Below are 24,149 nucleotides of genomic sequence, written 5' to 3'. Positions count from 1 at the left end.
CTTTCTTGAATGTAATTTAAAAGATATTTTCTATCAATGGCAAGTTAAAGTACAAGATTACTGACTAGAGTGTAAGTTGTAGTGTGTGTGTGCTGTGTAGTGTGAGTGTTTAGTGAGTGTATAGTGTGACAGAAGCTGCTCCCTCCATGGTACTGTACTGTTAACTCCCAGCTCTCACGTCAGACAGAGGTTTTGCTCTGGTTAATGACAACACGTCCTCTCACGAAGGACATCTCTGTAATGCTGTTGCACTTCTGTTAGATATGGTATATATAAGGTGTCATGGATCCTATAGAATTGTGAAAATAGTAAATAAATTACAAGTAATTATGATACAAGTATGATTTTCATACTGTACTAAGTATTTTGACTGCATTATAGCATTTTATTCCCTAGTAATATTTTTTTGCTATTGTTTCATTGATACTGGTTACCTCTGTCAGTGGTACTTTATATAGATTACTGAAAATTTTAACAGAATTTTGTTGTTTTAGTTGTTGTTGAAGTATAATTTCTTCTTTTATGCTTTTCATATACTGTACTTTGTATTTCTATGAGACACACTTCATGTGAAGAACAAACTTAAGCAGTAGGAGGGTGTGGCCACATGGGGAACACTCCTGGTGGTTGTCCAACCTGCCATAGTAACTAGTTGTGGATGTCTGTATCTGTATAATTGCCAGTGAGTGTATGCATGTGTACAATAAGGATATTAATATGCAAACGTGGTCATTTGTAACATGAGAGGCGTTGGTAGCTTGATAAGTCGCATTATTTTTTCATATCTGCAGTTTTAAAGCGTAGCAACTAAATGAGTCGCTGCTTTAGCACCCATATGATTGTGTTTACATTGTCTGGGGAATGAAGTTGACTCCTCTAGTGCAATTTCCAAGCTGTATAGGATGAAGTTAGAGGCCAACTCGTTTCTGCCCGGGAGGTCCTGTTTTATGGGGTCACACCGGGTTGAATCTTCTCCCTGCAAACCCCCTGAGGGTCTGCAGGTGTTGATGGCATTGATATTGTTGGGGGAATTGGTTTCTTTGTGTCTCCTGTACATAGGTAACACTGGACTTATTGTATAATTGCATCATATTTGCTTTTCCTTTGCTCTGTTTGCAGAATGATTTTTTTTTTCCTCCCCCAATGCTAGTCTTTAACACAGTTTAGTAATGCAGTTGTTTTAGACTGAAGCAATTGAATTTGTTATAAGATTCAAGATGTAATGCCTTCCCCTGACCCCTTGTGATTTATGTATATATTGAGTTTCATTTAATGAGTAGTTTTGTATTTATATTATTTTGAGCGTGGTGGTGTTTATAATGAAGTGTAGTGAAGTTGCCGTAGGACGTCTGGTTATGAAGCAGACATGTCAGACTTCACTGTGATGAAAATATGAAAGGTAACCAAATTAAAACTTATCATTCTGTGAGTTGGCCATTGCTTATTTTCACTTGGTACATCTGGTATTTGGGCTATACGTACATAGCTATGAATCAGGTGATAGTAGCCTGTGTTTGAGGTTCACCATGATGCTGGAATACTGCTTGGTTACAGTTTCTTACAGCAGTTGGTACTGTGTTCTGCTGCACTGTACATTATGTCTGTACTCTGTATGCTGTATTATTGGATCTCAGATTGTGCTATACTGTGTTTTCCTTAGTCAGAGTGGCTAGGTATTTATCATCCATTCTATACATCTTAGAGGTAGATTCACAGCAAAGAATATGCTGTTCGTTTTCATGTAACTATGCATTCCCGCAGCCCTTTTTAGGAATTCAGTAATACCTAAATGTAAGCAATGTTTATACAAGATGCACGTGAATATATTGTGCATGTATATTCCATATATGAAACATACCATTGAATTATGAATTAAAAACTGGAAATTCAGGTTCTAGAGATGTGTTCTGTAGCGATCATTTTGGACAGATGCAGTCCTCCACAATAATGCTGTGGAAATGTTGTCAGTCAAGGAAAATGATCATTTACTCTAGAATTACTTTAGAAAGAAAATGTAGGAATGGCCATTTCCCACAAAGCCAGAGATCAAAATACAGCAGCAACTGAATATTAAGCCGCAAATGCAGGACAAGATATTAAACCGAGCCAAGGTGAACAAACACAGCACCCATCACAGTGGTCATAGCTCAGCCTAGGGGTTAGACTCTGTGCTGGTCCCCATGAGTGCATACTGGAGGTAAAACAGGACTGTACTGCCTCACATTGTGCCTGGTGGCATCAGGGAGAGTTGCAGTACATACGTAAATCAAGAGTGTAGTTTCTCCAGTCTTCATTCCTTGGAGGGAAATACTTAGATAAAGATGAATAGTTTCTCCAGTCTTCATTCATAGGAGAGAGATACTTGATTACACATTACAGTCTGGCCCCTAACAAGTTACTCAGGCAAGGTATTGACTGGAGGTAACATGACAGAGTGGTAGAGACTTGGCAGAGGGTCATTGCTGCAGGAGTAATGTTTTGCAGTTACTGATGCTCTGAAGCCAGTGAGGACAAACGTGGTTAGTAGCATCTCTACCAAGTTGTACATGACTGCCTAACACCTTGCCAATCTCATCCCATCTGTATAAAGCCCTATTGGATACCATATATCAGGCTAGGATGCTCATGTATATATATATTTTTTTTGTATATAATGTACTGTGAATATTCCATGTTATAATAAAAAGAATTGTGACTACTTGGTATATGTTATTTCCCTTCTTTAACCTCTTCCGCCTTTTCTAGTCTTGCTTTAAGCAGAAAAAAGTCATCTGGAGGTAAATCGAAATAACCCTAACCAGTAGCAAGAAGTTACAGGTTGAGTGATGATGGTTTATGTCTGAAAATGACAGCATGTGCTGTTGGCATGTACTTTGATCTGCAGTCTACTTTCACTCCAGGTTGCAAATTTTCTTTTTTAGCTCAGAGAATATTCCTGCATATGTTAACTACGGTATTTTCCATTGCTTTCAAAACCAGTGTCAAGCTGTACAAAGCATCCATTCTTACTAAAGTATCTGCCAAATTACCACATACCAAACTTAAATAATAAGTCTTGAATAAAATGATAGATAGCTAATCTTTCACATCATCATCCAGATTCTGATTTCCACCAATGGGATCGGGTGAGGTAGGATCATGAAAAAGATAAGAGTACAACAGGGAAGTAATGTGTCCACACAGCCATTCATGCATCATTTAAGCCTTTGAATACTTCATGAAAAACTAAATAATACAAATTTATTTTTCTTTGTAGATGTGCTTCACATATGCCTATGGGATAATGCCATTACCTACCAAGTGTATACAGTGGTACAACCAGGCAACCCTTGTCATGTGCTGTGCATTTGCCGTTTTTTCCCTCCATGATGACTTTTGCATCCAAGTAGCAATGTTGCAGTGCTAGAGTAACAATAGGAATGAATACACACTTGGCCTGCATGATTCATATGATGGGTCAAATATCAAACCCAGTGTGGGATCCCATACTCTAACACTGCATCATTGCCACATGTAGGCAAAAATCAAATGGAGAAATCTCCAAAGATACCTTCATCCATTTTGTCAACCTCAGAACCACATTTTCTCACATCGACCATATCTATTCACTGGTGTCCACAATGCCACCAGTCTTCATGTAGGATAATTATAGTCATCTTGTTTTGAGAGACTAACAAAAATTCCTGTGGAATAAACTGGCAATATGTCACAGTGAAGGGTTAACTATCCCTCTTCTACTGCTCTCTCTTGACTTCCTTTTTGTTACTCACTTAATCCTTGAATTCATGCTGATACAAGTCTCTTCATTCATCAGCACATCACAATGTGACACCTCTTCCAACAACCTTCTGGGAAAGCCCGGTCTTTGGGAAAACCGAGTCTCGGTCGTGACCTTCCTTTGGGACTCGGGGCTCTTCGTCCAGACTGGCTAGGAAACTACTACCACTACTACTACTACAATCTTATCCACACATACATTCAAAGATGCTTCTCAAACATTCACAAACTCAGAACCAGTATGCAAAGATCCTGTTCGCTACAAGCAAGCACAGCATCACGGTACACCAGACTTGAAATACCCACTCTTCACTGTTCATCAGCTTCACTCAATCTGACTCTGTCTTGATATCTCTCATAACCCCAGCCATTGAACAGCCAAGGGAAAACCACACACCCTTGTGACCGTGTACAACGGAAACAAAAGAGGCTGTTCCTGTTCTACTGCCGGATTGGGGCTCTCAGGCAAGGGTGCGTTGGTCACCCTCACACACGTACAACTATTGCTCCTGCAATGCCTAAGATGAGATCTATTCCAGTCATGGGCAATGAGCAATATGCGAGAGCCACCCTACACTGAGTGGTCAAGAAAGGAGGGTCTAGGAACAACAAATCAGTAGTGGTAATTTATGCACACGTTGTTTCCCATCACTCATGCCACGAACAATAACACATTCATGGGAGGTATCAAGACAAAGTCCAGAAATTCAAGATTCATCCAAACACTTTGGGCCACACCTGTGTATCTCATAAGTCTAATGGGTACCTTCACTCCTTTAGTACCAGAGATAGTACCCTAAAAAAAATAATAATAATAAATAAATAAATAATTAAATTGGTGGAGGGTCTGATAATTATATTCTAGCTACAGATACAGGCTTTGACTTAGACGTTTCTGGCTATGAATTAAGTCTGTTTTGGTTTAGGGAAATCTTTTGGGACGAATGATTCCTAGCTGGGACAGAAGAAATAGGCCTTGTTAATCTTTTCGTTTCATTTAAAAAGGCTCCAACATGCTTGCATGCGTGGGGCTTGGTCACCTAATTGCTGCCATCTCTATGCAGCTCGATCTCTGGCAGCCTCCCTATTCAGTCACACTCTATGATCTCGTCCCAGTTTTTTTTTTTTTTTTTTTTTCGGTCTTCCTCGTGCAACCCTACCTCCAACGTTCACACTCCTCGCCTTGTGCACCCAACTGTCATCCCCCATCCTCTCCACATTTCCAAACTGTCTGAATCTACCTCTCCTCATCACAATACCAATACACTCCAGTCCCATCCTTCCTATTATTTGTCCCATTGTAGACCTAGCTCCCCCAGGCTTCACATTCAAGGACGCACTGCACATCCACCTAATCATTGTCATTTTCGTACGTTTGAGCCTGCAAATATCCTCTTCTTTTACTGCACAGGTATGGTAGTGAGACAAGGGCCTTGTAAATGTAATAGAAATATAGTACTGTATTTGACACTTTACATCCAGACTGATGACATTCAGACATATGATGTCCTGGCTTTTTGCAATAGTTACACTCTATCTATCTATTGCCAGACGCCATAATCCCGTAAGGAGTGGCCATTTGACTTTGAGTTATTTGTTTTACGGGGAGGGGCACTAATCCTCCACCAACCCACTTGCAGACACGTAGGGAGCACGTATGATTTGGTTATATGGTTACCACCCAGCGTTGTAAATGGTTTCTTGGCTTACAGGCACTTTGAGCAAATATAATCTCTTAATGCCTATCCATTCGAGAGCCACCAGAGGTGATTGGTCTCGCAGGGGCTGGACTTGCTCTCCCGGGTAGATCATGTCTGCCAGCTTGACTGCTGTCATAAGATCCTTTTTCTCCTTCAAGATTCTTTTCTCCTCAAAGACTGCTAAATGTATTAGTTGTTCATAATTCTCTGTGGCCGTTGCTCTTAACCTCTGGTGAAATTTATGAAGTTTTTCATTGATAGATTCTTAGTGATTTGTGTGGAGCGCGGTCCTCAACTAGGTCTTAAAACTTTGGCGATACCCCTCTGGCGTAATCTGATAGATATCGTCTGAGCCGCGGCAATGATAGATGGGCTAATAATTAATTGGTTTAGGCGGGAAGTCAACCAGCAATTGAACACTCAGACGGCAGTTACCTGTTGTTTGAAAGGGTAGGTGGAAAGCTTCACTTATTCCAGGGAGTTTCTAAGCTGGTAACGAAGGTTCGCGGCTTCCAGGGAATTAATTATGCGTGACAGCAGATTAATGTGAAGAGTAACCTATCAATAGAGAGAGAGAAAAAAAAAATTCGGATAGCTAATCCTCTGAGGTGCAGCCAGATTGTTCGAATGATGTTCAAATGACTCAGTGCATGACCGACTGACTGAGCATGCTGTTGTTAGTTCTCCCACTTTCGTGTAGTACAAGTGTTTTCTTCCTTGACCCTGTTTATGGACTCTACCTCACTTTATCATCAGGCGAAAAAAAAAACAAAGTGGAATATATGTACCAGTACACTGCAAAAAATATTTTCGGCTCAGCATTTGCAAAAAAGAGACATGTCAAAATAAATCGCTAACTCAAGGTTGGGTTGGAATGCCAGTGACAGCCTCCTTCTCTGGAATCTGGTTCTGTTTCTAGCGGAAGGTGTGGGGCTGGTAGCTGCAAAAACACTGGGAGGGACGTTAATAAAACCTAAATAAGAGCACCAATGTCGAACGGGCTCTGGACAGGGAGAAAGTAGAAGGCAGTCATGGTGGGAGGAAGGCAAATGGTGGCACGATAATGCACCGTACATTTGCCTCACTGGTCACCGTAGGAAAGTGTTGTACTGTTACTATTATCATGCATCTCAAGTAGTAGCGACATGATGAACACTGGGTGTGGCTGCCCGTACCTGTGACATACAGGTGTGCGCCACTATATTCCACATTTTCTTTTGTGGCCAGTATAGTCACATAAGATTGTTCGTGCATCTCCTATCATTAAAAAAAAAAAAAAAAAAAAAAAAAGTATAACAAATTTCCTCAAAAGACCGCAGCAGGCTAAGAATAAAGTCTATCTATAGCCCGCCGCCTTAAATCCCGCAAAGGGTGGCCGCAGACAAAACGCCTACAAGTCGCCCACCATTTGACTGCCCTTCCCCCAGCTCACTCCCCCCTCCCTCATATAACTTCTCAACTCCATCCCTTCACCTCATCCTCGGTCTTCCCCTCCCTCCACTTCACCTACATATACCCTCTTAGTCAGTCTTTCATTCTCCATTCTCTTCACATGTCCAAACCATCTGTGTATTTCTCCTAATTTTCTCAACCACATCCACCCCACAACGTTCCTTCACTTCTTCAGTTCGTCAACCTGTCCCTCCATGTCACTCCATATGCTCCCCTCAAGTAACTCATTTCCACTGCTCTCACTCTTGACTTGTTCCCCTCTAGCAAGGACCATGCCTCGCTTCCATACGTCAGGGTAGGGATCACAATACTCATGCAGTGACTTCTTAACTTCCATACTCACCTCCCTATTTCTCATCATTGCTTTCAGTGAACCAACAACCTTCCTTCCCTGTTGTACCCTTTCAAGCACTTCATCCCCCTAACTTCCATCCTTACTCATCACACTACCCAAGTACTTGAATGCATTCACATTCTCCATATCCTCACCACCCAACCTCACTGTGCAGTCTGTGACTTCATTCCTCTCGAACACCATAACTTTACTCTTGTTTACATTAACTTTCAGATTCCTCTTCCTACACACTGTCCCAGATTCATTCACTAAACCTTGCAACTCCCATTCATCTTCACTCAACAATACTGTATCATCAGCAAACAGCAACACCGGAATCTTCCACATTACACCCTCATTCATTAGAGCCACCCGCACATCTACTGCCCTACCTTGCACCTTCTTTACAGCCCCATCCATGTATATATTAAACAGCCATGGAGACATCACGCATCCCTGTTTCAGTCCCACATTTAGATAAAAGAACTCAGCTCACCATCCACTCGCACCGTAGCCCTAGCTCCTTAGTACATACTCTTCACAGCACTGAACAAGAATAAAGAAACCTCCCAAACAACAGTTTCAATCAGTTTTCCATAATTAATAACGAAGAGAGACCAGGACAACGTAAACAAAGGCAAAACAACAAAGTCATCAAGAAAAGAACATCATGCATACAGAACGAGCTAAAAGACATCTGCCAACCTGCCTCACCTTTCGTGGGGACATCACACCTACAAGCCTTTGCAACAGTTATGAACAAAATCTCCAGTCAACTTCTTGCAAAGTGTGTTCTCCTGACCTTGACTTCTGGTATATGTGTCACGCTACGGCAAAATTCCCCTTCACCCATAATTAATATTCCTCCTTATCCTTCATATATGCCAATTTTCTGACAGGGATGTAGCCAGGATTTTAAGAATGGAGCGGCCAGGCCTAACTATGGGGTGTCCCAAGAATTCTTCTGATGGGGTCCGGGGGTGTTCCTCTGGTAATTTGGAGTGGCATCCATATTTCAGAAATGGCCATTGCCACCCCAGCCATGCACTCTGGCTACGTCACTTTTCCACGTCTCTCCGTGCACGAGATCTTCAGTTAAATCGACCTACCAGTTTCGAGCATTTTGCCTTAACTGCCCAGTGAAGACGAAGAGGATAAATAGGTATGAAGTTATCCATTTCAGTGACGCGGGCTACTCCGAGGGGCGTAACCTTTCCTGGTGGCCTCGATTGCCATAGCCACCCCTGATACGAGTATGTATTGTCTGGCCATTGGAAATTCCGAAAGCCTCCCCTTTGTCGCCCATTCTGAAAAACCATACCTATGCCCCTGACTGTACAATGATAAGAGCAACAACCCAAGAGGTGGGCTTTGCTAAGGCAGCGATTTTCATGAAATAAGGGAATTCATTAGACGACCCTGTAGGCTATCTCAAACAGCTGAAAAGGTGAATTTTTCATGGTCAGGACATCCCAGCTATTGGAGTCCATTCAACACCAGACAATCTTATTTAGCTGAGGATGAACATTGGGAGAATGAGGGGTAATGAATGGTATGTGTAACACGCCGAGCTCTATCATGGGTAGCGTCGCGTAGTTTGTGTGTCCGCCGGCAGGGGACGTGGGCGGCGCTGATGATTTTCATGCACTACACCCGACGCCCGCGCCTTTTGAAATCAGCCCATGAATTCGGAAAACAGTTCCATATTCCAATGCGTAGCTAAAATATAGTTCCAAGGCCCACTGCTCAGCTTTATGTAAGCAACAGCAAACAGAAACAGCAAGCTAAGAACAGTATGGTGCAGGTAACAAGTATGGGTGTTTCAACGTGGCGGCCAAAGTCACACGCTGGCTGTGGAGATAGCTCCTCCATGGTATAGGCCCTAGTGGTATAACCCCCCCCCTCCTCGCTCATTCATTAAAATATTGACAAATATAAAATCGCTTGGAGATAAGAATAAAAAATATGATGTCCTCGGTTTGAAAGGTTGAGAGAATAAACCTCCAGTTCAAAATGTCTCAGCTAAATAAAATCGTCTTGGTATAGCAAGGATAAGAAAAAATTTACAGTGAACAGTGAAAATTAATTGAATTGAAATATTTCTTGTGAAAAGGTTTCTACCGGTCCACATAAACTCCTTGGGCTGGCATGGCTTGCTACTTGCGAGATGGAGCCAGAATTTCGAAGGGTTGAATAAAGACGGTAGGCTTGTTAATGATTACGTGGCAGCTTTCCTGTTCGTGCTGTCATTGTTACATGTTCCTACTTCATCCTGCCTCACACTGAAATATGGGGTTGGGATGATGATTATCTATGACTTACGAAAAGGGCCGAAAGTTTTCTGCATTCCACAAATATCACATCGGCCGTGTTCCCGGCGTAGGTTTGAGAGGAGACAAGGAAAAGTCTAGATACCGAAAAGGCTTTACATTTTAACAAATTCATCAATAAATAGGCAGGGATATTGTAAATTCTTTTTGGTTATATATTTGCTACTAGATATTGCCATACAAGGGCATATTTTCACAGCAAAATTAATAATGCGCACATCGGTGGGGCGCAGATGTGCTGACGCGAACACTGACGTCACAAGCAGAGGCCACGCCACAACACGGAAGCTAATCCGCAATATTCGTTTTTTCGTGTTGGTCTAGTAAGTAATATTAGGGTTTTAGGTAAATATGTATAATCAATTGTGCGACTGAGTTACTGAAGCATGAGTGTGAGTATGTAATAAGTTGATAATTACTGTATAACTACAGTAATAAGGATACATCTGGTTGGGGTGGCCGTGGAGTGTGAGTTCGATCGGTGTAATGGCGGCCGCACTACCACTGCCGCAGCCGACCCACTTGTAAAATTCCATCACCCAAAGCGGGAGCCTAGTTCTGGTTTACTGCACATCCGAAGGCTTTTGATTCGTGAAGTTCACTTTAGCCAGTAGTCGTCAGCACTATGTTGGAGTTTATTTATTTTTTTTTTAGGCAACGTTAACTACCTTAATCTAGGCTTGTCTGCCTTTTTTTTTTTTTTTTTTTTTTTTTTTTTTTTTTTTCCCAGCGTAGTTTAGGGTTCAGAGAAAGCAGTTTCACTGGCAAGTAACTAGATTAATTTTCCTTTGTTGTACCCACGTCTGTCAGTTATTTCGGTGTGCTCTGTGGCATTACATCAGATTAGAGGGGGTATTTTCTGACATTTGTTGCAAGTGTGTTTATGGAGGTTCAGTATCGTCCTTTAAGTAATTATTCCGATCGTGACGCGCGACCATTACCCCACAATAGCTCCTAACCCCATCGGGGCTGAAGAGGCCTAACTACTCCCTTTCCCTAAGGTAAGCAGCATTTGTAAAGGTTTGAGTGGCTTTCAGGGTTAGGTTAATTTTGGGTTGGTGGTAAAAGTATCGTTTCAGCCCCTAACAGAATTACGAGATTTTGAACTTTTTTTCGGTAATTTAGACAATTCTAAGACGCTTTTCTTGTGTGGCATTTTTGTCACAAATTATTTTTATTCTACTCCAGATCATAACCAGACCAAACCTGCAGGAGTAAAATAAAAATAATTTGCGACTAAAATGTCATAGAAGAAAAGTGTCTTAGAATTTTTCTAAAATACTGGAAAAATGGACAAAAAACTCGTAACTCTGTTAGGGGTTGAAACGATAATAGAACCGGTTTGGTTAATGATTCTGGGGGGGAGGGGCCAAAGTCCTGCCAGTTAGGACAAGGTTAGGTTTTGTTTGGATATGATGGTTAGGTTAAGCTAGGTTCAGCTCGGGTAGGGTTTTCATCTGTTTTGATTGAATTAGATTTATTCCATATCTGACTGCAGGCAATATATGTAGAATGATTTTCTTTATTCCTTGCCTAATTTCACATCCCTGTAGGGGTAGGTGTCATGTGCATGTTTCAAAATACAGTACATAGAAAATCATTAATGGAAAAAAAAAACCAAAGGAGAATTAAACTAAAAGCAGCATACCTTAGGGAGATGTAGTTTGTCTCTTCAGCTGCCTGGGCACTGCTGGTGATGGAAACTGTCCCAGGGTGAAGGTCGTGTGTCATGATTGGAGAAGTTACAGGACAATACAGAAACCTCCATGAGTGATAAGCCAAATGGTTTCCTGTAAGCCAAGAAACCATTTATAACGCCGGTTGGTAACCATATAACCAAACCGTACGTGCTCCCTGCGTGTCAGCAAGTGGGTTGGTGGAGGGTTAGTGCCCCTCCCCGTGAAACAAATAACCCAAAGTCAAATGGCCACCCCTTATGGGATCATGGCATCTGGCAATAGATAGATTGATAGATCCATGGAGATGAATTTGCAAGGGGAATTCCATAGAGAAGACCCCCCCTCCCCCTCCCCTAGTTTGGGGATATAATGATATACTGTAGAGCTGAGCATGCTGAAACAACTGATGGATGTGGGAGCAACAGAGGAAAAAAAATTCCAAGTACCATAACAGATCTCTCATCAGCTCGAGACACATTCATAGCTTTGGAAAAATCTTGGATTGCCCACATTTCATTTTTCTGTATGAGGTCCATGATTAATTTTGGGATGTATTTTGGGGCTGAATTAGAATTTTTTTTAAAACATATCATGTATTTCCAAATTTTCTGTTGGAATGAAGTGTTGACAGCATCCTTTTTTTATACTGTCATGTTGACTTTTATTTTTTTAAATGTTTGCAGTGGATCCATTCTTGCACTTCATAGTGTATATCTTAGATTTTACAGAGTATTATTTTATCTCTGAGCCTTATTTTGCAAAGCTGTGTCATAGTTTGATGGATTTTTCTGGTGTGATATATGTAAAAATTTGCCTTACAGTTGAACCTACATTGCCATTGCATGGTCATGCGATGATTACCAAATGCTAAATGCAACGTTGGGTTTGGTTAGTACTTGGATGGGTGACCGCCTGGGAACACCAGATGCTGTTGGCATCCCTACGTGTCAAGTGGGGTTGGTGGAGGATTAGTGCCCCTCCCTGTAAAACAATTAACTCTAAGCCCTTGGCCACCCCGTTTGGGATACATGGCGTCTGGCAATGAATGAATGATATTGTTTTCACCCAAGGTTTATTTAAGGCTGCGTACACAGAGAAAGCAGGTTGCCTGCGCGCTGGTTTCCGGCGCCAACCCGCACTGGTTACCTGCGCAGGTAGTTCACAAAGGAAGCAGGTAACCAGCTCCAACTCACGCGATGTTAAAGGGACGTTAATTGTTTCTTTCACTTGCTTTTGTAATCCACTGCACTAATGTCAACAAAGTATTTTTGTGATACAGCTTCAACTATCAACCTACATAATCAGGACCAGATTCACACAATAAAATGCTGTTTTGCTTACCTTCACAATCCAGTTCTCTACTTATTTCAGTCGACAGTTTATCCATTACATATCTGTTTGCATGGAGCTTACTCCTTTTGTCCCATAAAGGTGATCACTCAAAAACTTTGGCAATTAGGAGCTCAACGTCCATCTTGCTCTCCAGTCTGTACACCTCTACCCGCATGGGTTGAGCAGGCAAGAATGGTCTGAGGATTCTGGAAAGCGGGTTGAAGCAGGCTGCCTGCTCCGACACGCTCAACCCTGCTTCTATGAACACCCCCCCTTGCTTGTATGGTTTAATTCTTGGCGCAGGTCGGCGTCGGTAACCCATGCTGGTAAACCCGCTTTCTCTGCGAACACACCGTAATGCACATTTGTTTGCATGCTTTGAGGTAGGTTATTAATGGAGAGTCTGGGACCAAAGTCCCCCCCCCCCCCTGTTAGGCATCAACACCTCTCCTATTAGGCTTCTGTTGCAGTTTATGGTTTTTAATTTGTATACTGTACATTTGAGTTTGGTGTACTGCCGTTGTGTGGAGTTGGTAGGATCAACAGTGAACACGCTGTCTGGGGTGTTCAGGTGATTTTCTTTAATGTTGCAAAGTAGGTGTACTGTTTTTTGGTTCAGAAATCAAATGTTAATTACAGTACCTGTGATGTATCTACTGCTAAAATTCTTTTCCTTAAGATTGTAGGTGTACATTTGGCTGTCTGGACACTGGTACTCCTCAGCTGGCCCTAGGGTGAGAAATGAGGTCTAGACGATGATGATGATATAGATACAGTCTGTTTAACCCTTAACCGCCAGGGGTTCCCAGCCACGGCACACGCCTCCCTATGGGCGATTTCTGAGATTTTGGGAAAAATACCCTTACTTCAAAACCTTATATCTGACAAACTATAATAGATAGAGATTCAAATAAAAGTTCATAAGACTCACCAACTCTTCCTCCTTTCAATGAAGGTATCCCGAAGTCTCTAGGTGGTCCCGTCGATGAGTAAGGATGAGTTGAAGATGAGTGGTTTTTCATGTTTTGGCGCGCTGCTCCGAGCGCAAGCCACTGGCTGCGGCCTTGGCCCAGCCGGCTAGCATTGGCAGCACTGCCTGGAGTTGTGATTGTAACACTGCCCGTGCGTCCTTGGAAGGAATGCGGAAGATTCCACTCGTTTTTTCCACTCCTCCTTACTCACCGCTGTGAAAATGAGTCATCACCCGGTTCATGTGGCTCACCCAAGGATTTACTGCCCGCTCTATAATGCCTCTATGCTCTGTAGGTGTGTGGGAAAGGAAATATCTCATCGTTTTTCTGTACTCACTTCTTCCTTAAGAAATATTTCTCCTTTACCTCGTTTTTCTGTTCTCACTTCTTCCGTAAATAATCATATTTCTCCTTTACTATGACACTTAGAACTGCACTGTACATCACCATTATGCATAATTACAGTTTGACAAGTAAATGTTGTTGCTCTTTCACGCATTGTCGTAGAGTATGAGGTAATTATTTGTATTGTAAATCATACTGCTTTGTACTAATCGGGGTTATAGTGAAAATCATAGAAATGTTTCACACAACTAACATTATTTGTACGTCACATCACAGATACACTGATACTCATAATTGGCACAATCTCCCTGAGTATTGAGTGAAATACAGTAATCCCTCCACTATCCGACATAATAGAGCCAAAGGCACGTCCGGAAAGTGGTCCTGTCCGGATAGTGGGCACCAGCCTCCTATACTGGTACTTATAGACCCTAACCCAGCCTAACTTTGAAAGCCACCTAAATAACTCTCTACCGGACATGCATAGCACCTATATAAACCTATTTAAGACCCTATTCACATCAATAATGGACATAAAGCATGAAATAAATGAAAAGGAACCAAAGAATGAGGAATTAGAAGTGACTACCTCAGCTAGGGTACTTACATCATGTTTGTGGCTGCCGTTCTAAGGTTTTGGCAGTGGTGATAATGCTCTTGCAGCACGTACAGTAATCCAGTGTTGTGCTGCACATAATTCTTTGCACTGTGAGTTATAATTGTTTAACACTGGACATTGTTCTTAACTGCACCACTGCAGTTCTAACCGCCAGATAAACTGCCAATTTGCACTCCACAGTTGATCCTTTGCACTGTAAGTTCAAATTTCTTAACACTGCACAACACTGTAAATTCCCATGTGGTCTAGAGGCGAGGTATTGCAGTATATTCTCTGTTTATGCACAAAAAACGAGCACGTGTGGCTTCCAGTGTCTATTCACAATCGAAATTACAGAGTAACTGTTGATGTCAGAGAAACAGAGTTGCCAGATCGCAACGGCCACATTACCAATCTCCTCAACTTTCATTACCAAATTTAACTTTTCATTTCCAAATTTGTGAAGCTAGCATTTATTCTTCACTAATTATATATACAAGTGGAAATACATTTAATCACTCTCCTTATAATTAACACCATGTTGATTATTTTCACGCTATGTAGGGTAGCAGATTAATCAGAGAGAGCAAAGAATCCACCATCTCCATCCTGTGTATCCTCATACATGTGAAAAATCCGATGGTAATGCATTATTCTGATTCATTATGAAATGAAATTTTCATTACCAAATTGGCCCACATTTGGTAATGAAAAATAACAAACAGCAACCCTGACAGGGAAGGGGGGAGGGGGGGAGGAAGGAAGGGGTGTAGGGACCATGGTGTAAGCAGCTGTTTGGCGCCGCGCAGCAATTTCAAATTACGGGTGGGAAAAAATTCAGATTTTGGGGGGATTTTTTTCTTTTTTTGGCCATTTTCGGTTCCGATGGTCCAGGCCCACAATGTCCAGTAAGTGGGGATGTCCGGAAAGTGGGTGTCCGGAAAGTAGAGGGATTACTGTACTGTAATTTAGGTATAGCCAAGCAGGTATTGTTCTTTGTGGCCCGCTCACAAGTGGTTTTCTTTCAAGTAACATGTAGGCAAACGCAAAGTATTTCCAATAATTTTCAAACCAATATCCAATACACAGTGTCAGTTTCTGTATTGCACTTACTATAAATCACTTATTTGCACTTGTTGAACTTATTATAAATGACTTACGTCTTAGCACTTACTATACTTCACTCATACTATCACACTTTTCACTCATTTATGAAAATACACGAACTTGTGCATTACTGTACATTATTTATACTTCCCCACAAACCTGCTCAGTACTCACGCTCGGAGTGATACTCTGAGAAGCATTTGGGGCGTAGGGGGACCTTGCATTCTGCACATTGGTACAAGGTCTCTTTTCGTGCTGGGGGACAGCGTTTGGTTGTGTGGCAGACGTGGCACCGCCTGTATGCCAGACGACCTGCTGCTGTTCTCCCAATCTCCACAATCTTGTGCCGACGGAAATACTCAGCACAGCTGAGCCTGTCCGCTGGAGCCGCTGTCCCCCGCCTAACACCTGTCACCTGAGCAGTTGAATATTGCTGAAGGAGTTCGCTTGCAAGCTCTCTCTCAAACTCTCGTAAAGAGAGAGGTTTCCTGACATGCTCCTTGAACAGTATGAAACTGTTCAGGACGGCGATATCAAGGTGTTAGAACGCCTTCTTGTACCACCTGCAGGACTTACATAGGCAATTGACCTCACCAATTTGCATGTCCGATTTATCAACCAGCCGCATGTTGATATTGTAATCGTTGATTGCATCTGGCTTTACCACGAGTTCCCTGCTCCTGTAGTCTGTTTTACCAGTTTCCTCCAGCACACCCTTATGAACTGTAGGCAACATGTTAACCCGTCTCTTGTCATGCCAGAGAAGGGCTAACATGTTCCCACATTTATTTGTCAGAAGGGCTCCTTTCTCAGTATGTGCTGGAAATACTGGGAAATTTTCTGTTGGCCCTAACAGTTCCACAAGACCCAGTACCATGGTCAAGCAAATACTATGTTAATGCCGGGGCGGTGTAATAATTATCGGTATACAGAATGTGGTGCCTGTTGAAATACTTTTCCATCAGCACTTTCACTAGTGATGCAGAGAATCCATGAGGATCATCGCTAGATATATCAACATCTGTCGCCGAGTAAACTATTACATCCAGCACATATCCAGTTTTACAGTCACAAAGCACAAAGAATTTAAGGCCAAATCTGTGATGCTTTGATGGCACATACTGAATAAATGCAAGCCTGCCCCTGAATAACACCAGCAACTCGTCAATAACCACTTTCTGGAACGGACGGAAAACCCTGGAGAATGACTCTCCCAGCATTGTCAGGATTGGTCTTGTTTTCCATAACCTGTTGTTTGGTGTAGGCCCGTAATTTCAATTGAAATGTAGGAACCTCAGGATGCCAGGTACCTATCACGGGCCATGTACTTCCCGAAGACAGGTGTGCCAACGAGTTCATCCACCGACCAATAGTCGTGGAGCACGTTTTTTTACGTGCACCATCAGCATGGTCAGGGCGAGCCACACAAACATCTCCCCCACCTCAACAGGTATTCATTCACGCATGTGCGTGCTCTCACTAGCAGGTATGTCCAGCCAACGCCCACACATGGCCTGGTGGAAATTTATTTCATCGACCAGGTACTGCATAATTGCAGTCGTGAAAATTACCCTGAATAGACTACTAATAGTCCAAGGCCTGGGGGGAAGTGCATCCTCCTGCACACCTGCACCCACCTCATCAAATGCCGGCACAGACGGCTCAAAGCCGGCACCATCTTCCCACGCAAGTGTATCTACTCTACCGACACGTGGTAGAGCAGGCCGTCTGGCAGTTGCACTGCGTTTTTCAATCACTCGTGCACGACCACGTGCACGGCCACGGGCAGGGGGGAGGGGAGGAGAGGGAGAGGTGGGGGAGTAAGCAGGTGATGACTCACCTGACGCGGAACTTTCCTTAGAAGACGCTCGGCGCTGCTATCACCACGTGGCTCCCGTCTAGGCAGTACTACTCCTGAAGGGCCTGGTAGAGGTGATTCTGCCCTTGAAGTGGTAGGCTGAGGTGTGGGGGAGCGGCGGAGGAAGATACGTCGGCGAGCAGGCGGGGAGAGTGTGGGGGAAATGGCTCTGCGGCGTTTTTTCCGCAGATGTCCGCCAGGTCCACTGTCCACTTTCCTGATCTGGGTCACCTACCGCCTCCTCATCACCAAAATCATCGCTCTCGTAGGCTGTCCCTTCCTCCTGTAGAAGTCGGAGATCCCTCTCTGGCATCGGAGAGCAAGTAGGGGATGGAGGGTGAGAGAGCTCACTCTCCACGTGGTAGCTCTCTTTACTCTCAGATGACGTACTTTCACTAAATGTCCTAGATGACACAGTTTCGCCTAGGGCATGTCCTATGGCACAATCACTAAGCCCTTTCCCTGGCACAAAGGGCATGACTTTAGCGGGGGTCGATGAGGCGATCGGCCCTTCACACGGTGGAATGGAATCGGACGACGTCGAGGAAAATGACATGGCTCCTCCCGCTACCACTGCCGAATACAGACTGAACTGCGCAACCGCGGGGTACCTGTGGGTCCTACCTACCCCATAGGTATCACAAAAAATGGTCCCGCGCTCAAACAGTGGCGGGAAGGTGAGTGCGGTATAGCAAGTCAGCCTGCTGCCCTGTGTGCCCTGAATCCTGTCGTGCATACACGTCATCTGGCGGATAAGGGTTATATATATGTATGTATGTATATATATATATATATATATATATATATACACCGGTTTATATGTATAGTAAACCCTCATTATATGATGGGGTTCCGTTCCTGAAAACCCCTTCGTAAAGCAATCCATCGTATAGCAATCCCATTATAACATGGAGTCAATGGAGATACGTTCCCAGACGTGCCTAAACTCTCACATACACACACCTTAGCACTCACATACATGAAATATCCTTATGTTTAAACATTTAAAGTAACACATTAATAGTGAATAAAGAGAAAAAAAAATATGAAAACAACCGTATACAGTAGTTCTTACCTTTACTGAAGCAAGCAGGATTGTTGATGTGGTTCCTAGACAATTCGCCATGAAGTTGACAATTCGTCATCATAATATGGACGTTCCCCGTCAGGACAATTCCCCGTCATTCTATAAATATACTTATTACTGATTAACTGATACTTTAATAACTAATTCTCTGGGGGATCTATCAAAGTCTGTTTTCATTCAATAGCATTGGCTTTGGATATCATTTGTAAGTTGCACTTTTAGACAATATTTAACTTGTTTCTACCTTGCTGTAGTTGACTTTGAATTATGTTCTAGCATCACCCACAGCTGTTTTCATTAATTTCCATTGGTACTACAACATCCTGGGTATATTTTAAAACGACTTTGAAGAGGTACAAGTACAGTACTAAAAAACTAGTGTACTTCCTAAATAAACTGATATGAAAATAAACGACGGGGAATCATCCTGACAACGAAAAGTCCCGATGGCGAATTGTCTTGTTATTGTTGTGATGGCGGTTTGATTTGATGGCGAAATATCCCGAAACATTTATATAGACGTAACATGAAGATTATTTGTATAATTCCAAAGTATGTCGATCGTTCACTTAAGGTAATTAGGAATTTATATAAATGCCTGTGTCTCATATCTAGCCTTATGCTAAGATGAAGGATCGATCATAAATCAGCTGATTCACGTTTCAATATATTATTATTTTTCATTTAATGCCCATGATTTGATGCCATATTTTACATTTACTATATAAACAATAAACCACCATCACTTTTATAACTTACATAATTAAAAAACTAGTGTACTTACTAAATAAACTGATACGTAAATAAATGATGGGGAATCGTCCTGATGGCGAATTGTCCCGACTCGGCCTCACAGTTACAGGGACTCGCAGCCCTCACTCATCAATGTCAGAACTGCCTGGCTGCGCAGGGCTAGCTAATGAGGCTGGACCGGTGGACAAGTGTGTGTGGTCTAATGCTGACAGTGTGTGGACGTTTTTGTTGCGTTTGCACATTCGCTGTTCACTGAGCCGCTGATGATCCATCGTTGTTGCAAATTGTTCCCATTGTATAGTGGGCATAGGGTACAAAAATTTTGACATTGTATAAGCGAAATATCGTACAAGAGGCATCGTATAATGAGGGTTTACTGTGTATATATATATATATATATATATATATATATATATGGAGCCTCTGTGGTACAGTGGTAAAGTGTGTTTTTTTTGTACACTGAAGAATGAGGGTTCGTTCCGCGCCAGGGTAATAAACTTTGGGAATGTTCTTCTGGCCATGTATTGCATTAGCAGACATCAGGGGTGCTGTGGTTGAACCAGTGTCGCATATTGTAAAGTATGCATGCACCCAGTCGGCTTGTGCGGTCCAGTTACACTTGGTTCACAGACTACACACACACCAAAGCCACTCCAACACTACAATACACTTACAAGCACTTCTCACCCTGCATACAATCTCTGCCAGACAGCCTAAGCCACTTGGTAGAGATAGGTTGGCTGTATCCTCCCCGCTTTGGTTGGGATAGGCCGGTCCTGCAGTGGACACTGAAACGGCTGAGATGAGAGAGAGAGAGAGATGTATATATATATATAAGTACAGTACAGTGCCCTCACACAGTGAACGAGTTTATGGACGGCAGACGAGCTCGTTCAGTGAATGCGTTCACTGTGAACAACATATCTTATGGAAAAAATAGCAGATGGGCGGCACGTCTCCCTCAAAGTCCACTTTTTGAGCCATAGAGATGTACTAAAGGGCACATTTCAAACACTTACAGTTCAGATATATAAAATATAAGAGACATGATTATTTACTGTAAATGAAGCAGATGGCAGCCCTGATTAGCTTGAATACAGGTGGTTCCAAGGCAGGGAGATACACTTAGTTTGTCCACGCTACATCACCTTGCACTCGTTCCCATCACCAGTCTCACCCTCATCGCTTGACTGAACCACTTCCCCACATACCTCTACCTCATTCACCTCACCCATAAAACCTTCAAAGTCCAAAGATGACACCACTAACATCACATCATCATCATCTTCCCCAGGAAGTGTAGTAGACAATGTAGAGGCAACTGCTTCCTGTTGATTTGAATTTGGTAGTAGCGTGTGATGAGTTTTTCTTTTGTTGACTTCCATATTGTGCCTTTCAACATAATGACGAAAAGTGGTTTCTACTCCACTGATCACTCCCTGTGTCCTAAAGTAGCTGGTTTCGGTTGCCTTGACTTCTTCTCTCAGAACATACATTGCTGCTAGAATTTTACTGATCTTAGGCAAATAGATGTAGGCAAATCTTCATCCTCCATTGGATTCTGCTCAAAAGGTTGCTTAGATCTGGCCTCTTGTGCAGCGTCTACTGGGAGGGAGGGGGTCATTCAATATGGGAGACTGCAGTTATGGTCTACTCTTTCTCCCGATTTTGTTCACTCGGGGTTCAACTCATTTGTTATGGTTTTGTGGACCTGATTAGTCCCTGCTCGTTCACTAGGCGAATCGTTTACTCTGAACACGTTTTCTGTGCGAGGGCACTGTGTGGTATAAATATAGTATGCATAGTATTTGAATGTAAAATTACATTTTGATTACAACTCTTGGTATTTATGTTGCTGTAAATACAGTATCTCATCCTCTCTTTTAGAAGCATGCGGATGGATTGCAAGGTCTATGTGGGCAACCTTGGCAACAATGCTGCCAAGCATGAACTTGAGTCTGCCTTCACCAAATATGGACCTCTGGTAAATGTGTGGGTAGCACGCAATCCTCCTGGATTTGCCTTTGTGGAGTTTGAGGACCCCAGAGATGCTGAGGATGCAGTCAGAGCACTAGATGGAACGTGAGTTTTTAATTTTCATTTTCACAGAGCAATTGTATGTTTGTATTGAAATAAAGTGTGTGAATGTTGTTCAAGTAGCCACTGCATTACTTACCGGTAATATATTGAACATTCAGCTTTACAGCTATGTACTGTATTTAAACAATCTCTCTCTCTCTCTCTCTCTCTCTCTCTCTCTCTCTCTCTCTCAAATAAGTAAGGGAGGGAGATGATACTTGAATTAATCCTGCCCTCAATTGCAGGAGGTTGTGTGGAGTCAGGGTGAGGGTGGAAATGTCAACTGGTCGCTCCCGTCGTGACCGTTACCGTTCCCCCCCAAGGCGAGGAGGCAGCAGAAGATCCAGGTAAAATTGCATGGGCTTCTGCTGTTACTGGGTCATGTGTCACTGGGGTCTGGTGGCACACCTGGATAAAATTTTCAAAGCTTGAGAAGGCTAGGGAGAGTGAATAAATATTTTTGTACAGTTAACAACCAGTCAGTTGCTTGGATAATGTGCCCTTTTTTTTTTTTTTTTTTTTTTTTTTTTTTTCCCCCCCCCCCAAGGCTTCTGTGACACTGACAGTACAGCAGGACCTTAGTAATTCTTGCTCCGTGTGAATGAACATTGAGCAATTTTGAAAGGTTGTCAATGAGTGTGTGAAAGGTTTTATGACAAACTTAACAAATCGGAATGGTTGCATATGATTCGCATTTATTCACTGATCAGTGATTTATTATGCATTGTTTTATATTGGCAGTGCTAGAGTGAATAATGACAGAATGTCTCAGTTTTAGATACTGAAACTAGCAAAATAAGCATTGCATGTAACTGTATGTGAACTAACCCCTTGGGGTAGGGCATTGTTTATGAAATCGATTCAGGAGCAGGCACTTTTTGCAAAAAATAGGTAATTTTTCAGAAATTGCTCCTATGAAAACTATTAAACCTGTCATACAAATCTTTATACCCAGCAAAGTACAACTTGAGCTTTAAAATGTGTGGTGTTCCAATTACCTATGTTATTTATTGTAGAGCAGTGGCAGAGAACGTAAGAGTGTCTAAACATTCTGTAAAGGGGACCGATGTCCCCATGATACACATTGCAGAACGGGGACTGACCTTAGGTCAAGCCCAGTGTTAAAACTGCTGTTAATTAATATAATGGTGTTTACTTCACCTTGTGCTTAATTTTAAAGAAAACTGCAGTTACAAATTTATTTCGAAATATGTATTGTTCAAGACAAATTACTGGGTTGCTCCATCACCTAGCTAAGCTGATCAGTGTTAATGCAGTTTATGTAAATGTTAGGATAGCAAGAGTCACTGAGATCCTGTTTTTGTTTTTTATTTATTTATTTTTTTTCTATATACATTCAGGTAAATACTCAGCACTTTTTCGAAATGCAGTGAGTAATTAAAATTATGCTGGTCATTAGTCTGACTTTATCCAGCCTTGGGCATCATTTAATATGAGCACAGAATCCTTGCACTCATGCTGGTAACTGAAGAGTGGAATAGTTATTATTCAGAGTAGCCTGGATTTTTTTTTTTCTTTTTTTAAATGGTTCAGCATATATGGCTTTAGCTGTCTAGGGTAGGGTTCATGCTGGATTTTTTTTTTTTTTTTTAATACCTCATTTTTCTTATTTTCTTTGTCAGTTTCAGGTATCACACATCATCTCTTGCTAATGGTATCCATCTTAAAATCCAGATAAGGCTTAATAAGATAATCTCAACTTTTGATAAAAATCATCCTCAGTTGGTTTCATTCCAAGACAAACTTGCCTCATGATGGGAATTCAAATTTACTGATGGGAAAGTAAGCTCTTAATGTTAAAAAGAAATAAAGCTCGTTGCTTTTTGACCTTAAGAAAATTAAGTAATTTATTTTTTTGTTAATTGTGGTGTGTGGCCATTACAGGACTATCTCGCCCAAATTACTTCTTGTTCCACCACCACCACCACCACCACCACCATCTACTCCTCCTACTGTTGCTACCACACCACCACCACCAACTCCACCACAACCACCACCACCACCACCACCACCACAAGTACTTCCACCATCACCACCACCACAGGCAGGCTCAGCACTAGCTAGCATCCACAGTTGGCTTACAGTATCACATGGGAGGGTAGGATGGAGTTACGTTCAGGTTCTCCTCCCTTCCATCACCTAGCACCACCCTGACCACGCTGCTTGTTAACCTGCAGATTAAATGACCCCCTGACAGTGTAGCATGTTTGTCCAAATCATGCTGGAGTGTGAGGGTGTGGTACAGTGTGGTGTGTGGTGATGGGGCCCTTCCTGGAGTGTTGAGTCTTGACTGGGGTGGTGGTGAGCGGCACGTTGCCTGATGGCCCTCCTACTGCGCGGCACCTAGTGGCACCCGGGCAGCCCTTATGCGCTTCACGTGTCCTCTTCTCCCCGCCCATCTACGTCTACCCTCCGCCCACTGCCCGCCCAACGCCCGCCCGCTGCCTGCGCACCGTCAGGCCTGCCCCCCCACCCACCATCTTGGGTCTTTGACCCTCCAACGTTCGCTCCACTTTCTTACATTCTTCGCGCCTCGTCTCATCATAACGCCTACCCTGCTGTGACGGTACACTACTCAGTATTTGACCATTTGATAAACTTTTCACAAACTTGCCTGTTTGTGATAGTCAGTCATGCGTAGGTGTGCATCCTCTCACTAAAGGATGTTATGCCGTGAAGAGTGATTGTTTCCTGTAGAAGGTTCATGTATTTTATAATTATCAAAC

General features: G+C 42.5%; 1 protein-coding gene across 4 annotated transcripts in view; it reads left to right on the top strand.

Annotated features, from left to right (window-relative positions):
- The first annotated feature begins 9,856 nt into the window (after positions 1 to 9,856).
- Positions 9,857 to 24,149, top strand: part of LOC145417382 (RNA-binding protein 1-like) — a 38,246-nt gene continuing 23,953 nt past the window's right edge. For 2 of the 4 annotated variants that reach the window (XR_013900498.1, XR_013900499.1), the window contains exons 1-4: positions 9,857 to 9,916; positions 21,211 to 21,405; positions 21,648 to 21,749; positions 23,308 to 23,989. Coding sequence is in view for 2 of the 4 variants with exons in the window: in XM_080286061.1 (XP_080142187.1) it covers positions 21,215 to 21,405; positions 21,648 to 21,749 (293 nt within the window). In the remaining 2 variants the exon portion in view is untranslated. The remainder of the gene's footprint in view (positions 9,917 to 21,210; positions 21,406 to 21,647; positions 21,750 to 23,307; positions 23,990 to 24,149) is intronic. The other 2 variants (XM_080286061.1, XM_080286060.1) reach the window with 1 other exon arrangement.

Source organism: Coenobita brevimanus, chromosome 110 (genome assembly GCF_032717465.1).
Source record: "Coenobita brevimanus isolate Jiangsu-jjx chromosome 110, ASM3271746v2, whole genome shotgun sequence".
In the NCBI taxonomy this organism is placed as follows: domain Eukaryota; kingdom Metazoa; phylum Arthropoda; class Malacostraca; order Decapoda; family Coenobitidae; genus Coenobita; species Coenobita brevimanus.
The sequence above is the reverse complement of the archived record's forward strand: the minus strand, read 5'-3'. Positions and strand labels throughout refer to the sequence as shown.